This window comes from Alosa alosa, chromosome 13, assembly GCF_017589495.1.
Source record: "Alosa alosa isolate M-15738 ecotype Scorff River chromosome 13, AALO_Geno_1.1, whole genome shotgun sequence".
Classification (NCBI taxonomy): Eukaryota; Metazoa; Chordata; class Actinopteri; order Clupeiformes; family Clupeidae; genus Alosa; species Alosa alosa.
Genome location: NC_063201.1, coordinates 28,100,049 through 28,107,548, shown reverse-complemented (window position 1 = coordinate 28,107,548; position 7,500 = coordinate 28,100,049). Strand labels below are relative to the sequence as shown.

The following is a 7,500-nucleotide window of genomic DNA, read 5'->3' as shown; positions in this document are numbered from 1 at the left end:
GGATGGATGGATGGCTAGTGATGGAGTTCTCCTGGTTAAGGAGAGGGAATGTTTTCCAGCCCCCCCCCCCCCCTCACATGTCTTGGGACACGGGGAATAGTAAGAAGGTTCCCCACTCTCCAGATTTGACTGCACCGCAAGCAAAGTGTGATCAAAGCCGCCAACTTAGTGGCAGTCTAGTCATGCCACTTTCCGACAGTGCTGACCAGGATGCAGGTGCCTTTATGGCTTTGCCCATTGGAAAATCTGGCCAGTTATTAACGAATGCAGTGTTTTCCAGAAGAACCGCAGGCCACCTGGGCTCTGCAGTGTAGACTAGACTTCTCAGAACTCATGCAGCAGCGTCCTGGGACTAAAAGTTCTGCCCCCAGTCAGATCTGCTGACTTCCAGTCAGGCTCTCTCTCCCATGAGGTCAGCCCGTGTCCACGCCGGTAAACACGGAGCCTGGGAGAGCGCCGGGCAGAGAGCGGGCGAGCGGTCCGCGTGTGCCAGTGTCCCCTTGCCAGGACCTCTGTCACTGCCTGACGGTGCCGGCCGGGCCGGCTGGCCGGTGGCTCGGTCACACGCTGAGAGAACACAGCTGCCGTGACTAATAGCCCTGGACTGGCATCAGCGCCAGCACGGGCTGGCGGACAAGCTCACAGAGAGTTCGCTCGCTCGCTCACTCGCTCGCTCGCTCCCTCAAACAACCTGACCCGACCCGAGTTGACTCAGCCCCAACCCAACCCAGCCCAACCAAACCCAGCCTGACAGTACATTATGTTGCATTACATTCTAGTACATGACAAAACATTACACCCAGCCATCTGCCAGCATGCAGCTCTCACGCCAAGCTGCACGCACGCACACACACAGTACACACACACACACACACACACACACACACACACACACACACACATACCGTACCATACACACGCACACACATACAGTACACACACACGCACACACACATGCATGCAGTACACACACACACACACACACACACACACATACAGTACACACACACACATACAGTACACACACACACACACACACATACAGTACACACACATACAGTACACACACACACAGGCACACACACATACTCACTCTCTCACACTCTCTCACTCAAATACCGACACTCACGCACAGATGCATGTGCAGCCAGCCAGGCTGGATAGTGTGGTTCAAATGAACAAATAAATAAATAAATAAATAAAATAAATAATCAAAATAAATACAGGCCTGATTGCGCGGGGGGGTCAGACCCGGGTTATGGGGTGGGTGGTTGGCTGCGAGTGCGACCGCACAGCACAGACCTCGCTGGCACTCACTGTGGATTCCTCACTAAACGCTCTGACACGCAGAAAAGGAGGGATGTGTGTGTGGGGTTTGGGAGCCGACGGGTGACAGAAGAGGGGCTCACCCAAAACTCAAGCTGATACCTCCCAGCTGCTCAGTATACATGTAGGCCAGACTGACAGCTGTGGGGTGGGACGGTGAGGTGAGATTACAGCCATTCCTTCAGCCCCACTAAACCTTACTCAATGTTACTCACTCCAGCATCATCACAGAGTCACTCAGATATCCCTGGTGTTGTCCATGCCGTGCCAGTTCTACTGTACTGGACAAGACTAAGTTGTTCTGTGAGGTTGATGGGGCATGCGTTAAGACTCCCCCTCTCTGTCACTCCTTCACACACCCTCTCTCCCTATAACACCCCTCTCTTTTGCTCTCTCCTCTCCCTCCCCTCCCCATCTCTCTTTTCTCTCTCTCTCTCTCTCTCTCTCTCTCTCCCTCCTCTCTGGTGGTTTATTAATCTGTCTCTCTGGTGCGGATGTGTATGGGAAGAGTGGAGCTGAGCATAGTGGAGGTTGACCACACGGCCCGTAGGGAGCTGTGGTTTCTGATGGCCCTGATTTGTGGGCCCCTGCTGAGCTGGGGTTCATTCGGGGCCTCCCCTCCACATCCTCAGGTACCAGTGGGAGGCCCCCCAAAACAGACACGTCAACCTCGTAAGGCCAGCAGTCATCTCGTCACCACCTACTCCCATAAATGAAGATGTCAGGGCGGCTCGTACTGTAGATCAAATTTAAAGGCCGTTAATGGCCAGGAATGAATGCTGTGGTGGAGCGCTGCCCAAGACAAGCACTGCCTAAGTGCCTGTAAAAATGTCTTGGGTTCCCCTCACGTACAACGGGCTCTCAAGCTGATTTTATTTACCTGGATGGATTCCTGATATCATAGCAAAATGTCGTTAGAATTTTGAAAAATGTTTTCATACGAATTATACACTGGATTGGAGGTTAATAATCACCAAGCTTTTTCAACACAGGGTTAATGAACTCATCAGTCTATCTCCATAATGGACCATTTTCATTTCTAACTGTCGACTGTTTCACCCTATAATGTAAGAAATCTGTTTATGGATTGGTCTTTGTAACCTGCGTTCAGAAAGCTTGCACTCAAATATGGCAGGCTGCTGTGTATGGTATGGTATCTATTGAAGGTCCAATGTCAATGTGTCCACATGCGGATGGCAACCTTCTGTCTTCCAGGCCTGGTGAGGGCAAGCATGCCGGCCATTTTGAAGGCGTCATTCTACAATGCAAGGAGAAAGCTGTGGTGAGAGCTTCCTCTCCGAGTGGCCCAGAACGATCCGGTTGATTCCGCTGCTAACCTTGCCTGGTCTCTGCTCAGGCCGGAGAGATAGGAAGGGGACCCACAGCCTCACTCCAAATGTCTCTTTTTTTCATTCAACTCATGACTTATTTGTGATTTGGGCATTTTTATTCATTCTTTTTCAAATGGTCAATTTTTTTTGGCCATTCAAATTCCTTGGTAATTCAGCCCATACATTATTATGATTGGGCAACCTCAGTGGGTTTGTAATCCTGTGTGTGTGTTTGGTTGAGCTGTGGGTCCAATCCATCTCTCCAGGTCCTGTCACTGGCCAAGACGCCCTCTGAAATCAGCTGAGAGGAGCGTGTGTGTGACCTGTGGACTAGGGCTTCCTCTGTGGCTCTGTGTGATCTCTGCGGTGGGTGGGGGTCAGAGGTGCAGCGAGTGGCCTTATGATTGTGGTGCCCGCTCCAAAGGAACCGATTGACCCCAGTAGTAAAGAATTCTGGGACTGATCTGGTATTGATCTTGTGATCGGGACCAGATCAAGATCAGATGCAGACTAGTTGCTGCCTGAGAATCAAAGTATTCTCACTTTGAAAAATACTGAAGAGGTATCTGCAACATAAGGCCACAATCCCACCGATTCTGCCTTCCCAATAATGCTGCACCAATCAATTGCTGAAATCTGTTTCATTTTGTTTAATTCTGTTTTTTTTCTCCCCCTTGTCCAAAAATGACAAAAAGTTGAAATCAATCAGTGACCCCACTTATGATTCCAAACTGATTGGCCCATGTCTTTTCTCTCTCTCTCTCTCTCTCTGTCTGTGTGTTGTTATGCTTCTCCTCCTGTTGTGTGCTATCCCCCCCCCCCTCTTCACCACCGCTCTCTGCTGCGCTTCAGCCCAGAGGAGAGGTCCAGTGGCGGGGGCCTCTGCGGTGGGGTGGTCCTCTCTTGCACTGACAAGCTGAACAGACGCACTGTGCTGGTCCGCCCCGTCAGCAAGCAGGACCCTTTCAACCACTTCTCTGGGTTTTTTCCTCCTGTAAGAGACAAACATGACCAAACAAAAAAAAACTGCAAACATTACCCAAAAAAACATACCACACTGCTTCTTTTGCTATGAACTACCCAGCTAAAGAGCTTCCATTAACTTTGGCCACCTTCATGCTAACTCCTCCCCTGCGTTTTTGACTTAAGTGCTTCAAGAGGGGATCCGTCAAAGACGGGAGAGCGGAGAGGGAGCCAACGGCACTAGAAGCCCTCCAAGAAGTAATCACGCTCTCTCTCCTGACTGGATGTTTTCTGTTAACCTCCGCTGCAACAGCGGCAGCATTTTGGCTCCGTGCAAACATCAGCAGATGTTAAAATGAAAATTGCACGCAAAAATGGAGGTGCTGCAGAAAAGCCAGAGGAAAAAAAAGAAATGTGTTTGGCTTTTAATTTAAAATACCTTTAAACCTCAGCGGGCAAAACATTCAGGCTCCCTGTGTGGTCGTCACACATGACAAGTGAAATTGTCCTGACCTTCCCTCCAGGCTCCGCTATCTCTTCTTGGCCCCCAGAAGGTTAATGAAAGCTCTGGCAGAATAATCTACTCATGTTCAAGGCTATTTGTGCTCCCCTGTTCCTCTCAGTATTTTTTTTTTTCTTCAGACTTAATAGGTTTAAAGATGCTCCCAGCTTTGAGTAGTGCTGAGAAAATCAGCCTAAGCAATCTTTACTTAACCTCTGCTGTGACTGATATTTAGAGGACACCTGTTGTCTTTAAATGACTTAATTAAAATCACACCCTCGTATTTGTACTACTTACATTTCCCAGGTGTCTTCTAAGAATATTTTAATTTAAAGTCAGTTAAGTTAATCAGCCCTTAATGACCACTGTTAGCGTTATCTTTCTGCACAGCTTTATATTGGTTAACTCAGTTACAGGGACATATGATAGTAGTTTGCCACAGAAGCAGGCCGTGATGAAATGATAGGCATGTTCCTGTCCCTGTGCCCTCCCTCCTGTCCAGACGGCCGCCAAGGCCCTGGAGGTGTCCCACCAGCAGCATGGCTTCCTGTCCGTCACCTACACACAGGCCGTGACGCGCAACGTGCGCCACAAGCTGACTGCGCGGCAGGAGCGAGGTGCCCCTCGGGCCGGCCTGGTGATGGGCGGCCTCGGCGTGGGAGGCGTCCTGGGCGAGGGTCAGATGTCCGGCGTGCCGCCGGTGCCGGGCACGATGCCGATGGTGGACGGCTCGCCACAGCACCTGCACGAGATCCTGCTGACGGCGCAGCCCTTCGACCTGGTGCTCTCCTGCCCCCTGCTGGCCGCCGTCGCCGGGGTCTTCCGCGTGGCGCCGGAGCCATCGTCGCGGCGACGAGCACTGAGGGAGCGAGGGAGGCAGGCCGGGCAGCCCATGCGTAGCCACACCCTCACCTCCAGCAGCCTGCCTCTCATCTACGTCAACACCAGCATCATCCGCATCTTCTGCCCCACAGACACAGGTATGGCAACATACATACAGCTTACATATGCATACAAAGACTGTACATATGGATGCATGTTCATATTCCTATGCATAACCATATACATATACATACTATACATGTACACACACACATCCTTTTACACATACAAATACATGCAACATCTCGCATGTACACGTTTTTGAAAAAACCTTGTGTGCAGGAAAGTTTGTTGGTTACCAAATGACGTGATATGCAGAAGAGATAAAAGCGTTTGTATGTGTGCTTGTGCTTCTTGAGTAGGTATAGCTTAAGGACAGTCTGTGAGGAGGCCACAACTCACTATTACATGATTATGCAACGTACCCCTCCATCATCGTAATGGCCTCGGAAAACTTGATGGGCTGCCATTATTCAGTGCTGATTATGTTTCCACAACTCACTTCTGTGTGTGTGTGTGTGTGTGTGTGTGTGTGTGTGTGTGTGTGTGTGTGTGTGTGTGCGCAGACTCGCCTCAGAAGAAGGAGGACACTCTGGTGCTGAAGATGGGCTCTGTGAGCATGGCACCTCAGGCAGATAACCCCCTCACACGCACCGTGCTGCGCAAGGACATCTACCAGTAAGTCCTGCTACAGCTCCCCCTCTGTCTGCTTTACTCCACACACACACACACACACACACACACACACACACACACACACACACACACACACACACACACACTCTGCCGTGAAGGACATCTACCAGTAAAGGCTGTGTAATGCGGTCCAGGCGTCGTCCACGCGCCAGCCCGGCTACTGGTGGCCAGCGGCCGAATTTGCGTCATTTTTACGGCATGCCTGTCTTCAACTTCCCTGGCTATTGAGTTGAACTACATGGAGTCAACTTCGACTATGTAAAGCCACAATCCACAGATACATTCTTTAACATTATCTTTAACGGTTACTTTACCATCTATGATTGTAGGACCAAAGTATTTCAAGACACCACATTTTAGATGGGTTGGGGGCGTAATTGTCCGCTCAGGCTGGCCATTCTGTGCGTTATCTTTCATTGTCAAAACAGGGTGGCTGCATGGGCTCTGGGCTCCAGTCATTATTGTGGCTACTGGCTATTATATTGGCTTGATTTGGTCATGAGCCCTGGATCATAGAGCACTGAATGAGATGGCAAACAATAAAATAAAACTAATCATAGACTGTAGAAACTACACAGCACTAAAAAACAAATAGTTTATTTATAGTTCGACTACGGATATTTCACGTCATGTTCGAAGTGACAGCCCTACTCTCGGCATAGAGAGCTGACATGACTTTGGATTAAATGCATCTTTTAAAAATGAGCGTAGCCTAGCACCTATTATTGAACAATGCTGAAATCAAATTGCGAAACCCAGAGCCATATAAAGGTATCTACAACGCTCAGGCGAAACCCAGTAACACTTGTTGATCAAGATGCATTCTCGCCTGTTCCGTATATAATGCGGAATAATTATCGTAATAATTATCAATAATGATTATAATAATAAAGGGAATGTAGCCTACCTCTCCCAGGTGCATTCATTATCACCTACTCCTGAACAATACTGAACTCAAATCTCGAAACTCGCCTGTCAACACCGAATGATGCGTTATCATAATAATAATTGAAGGAATAATCTAGGCTACCTCTCGCACTAAATACACCCATTATCACAGTGAGACATTAACACATTATGAACACAAAGAGTTAGGCTACTTCAAAACTTTTATTGACACGTCATAATTACAGGTTTTTCGTTCATACTTTTTGGTAAGAGGCAGGAGTGAAGACTCAATACAAATTTAATTGAGGACATTTGTACGCACAATTCTTTCTTACCATGACACTGCTGTGTTTAGAAAAATGTCTTTACTTTGTATCGCACCAATATGGCTGCCCGAGCTGCCCTCGTGGCACCGAGTCACTCAGCTATAAGTAGCCTAATAAGCAAGTAAGCTATAAGCAAGTCTCTCAGCTATACCAACAGGTGTGTTTGTGTGGATGATAAATGGAGCGATGCGATGGGCCAACTTATCAAACTTCCCAGCAGACAGGCGAAAGTACTCGTGCTGCTTCTCCTCATCTAACAGCCGCATCTTTTGCACTTACGTGTGGAACACTCCTTCATCAGCTCTTCCTTCGTTCAGTGCTCGCACATCCCACGTTCTTCTTTTCTTCAGGCGTTTCAGGCTTCTTTGGTGGTTGTGTCCTACTTTCAGGCTCGACGTATCGCCCCCAGTTGGTGGGGCAGATAATCCGTAGTGCGCATGCGCTAACCTTAACGATCTAACGCGCATTCAGGACAACAGAAATTGGAGTATACCTCATGTACGCGTCAAAATTGACGCACGTCTTAGACACGCGCAAATGTGACGCAGGACAGTACCACAGCCTTTAGTCCCACTACAGCTCCCCC

General features: G+C 48.9%; 1 protein-coding gene across 1 annotated transcript in view; it reads left to right on the top strand.

Moving 5' to 3' along the window:
• Nucleotides 1-7,500, top strand: part of LOC125306527 (vacuolar protein sorting-associated protein 13B-like) — a 341,904-nt gene that overhangs the window by 189,477 nt on the left and 144,927 nt on the right. The window contains 3 exon segments of the mRNA XM_048261942.1: nucleotides 3,510-3,651; nucleotides 4,625-5,102; nucleotides 5,571-5,682. Of these exon segments, the coding sequence (XP_048117899.1) occupies nucleotides 3,510-3,651; nucleotides 4,625-5,102; nucleotides 5,571-5,682 (732 nt within the window).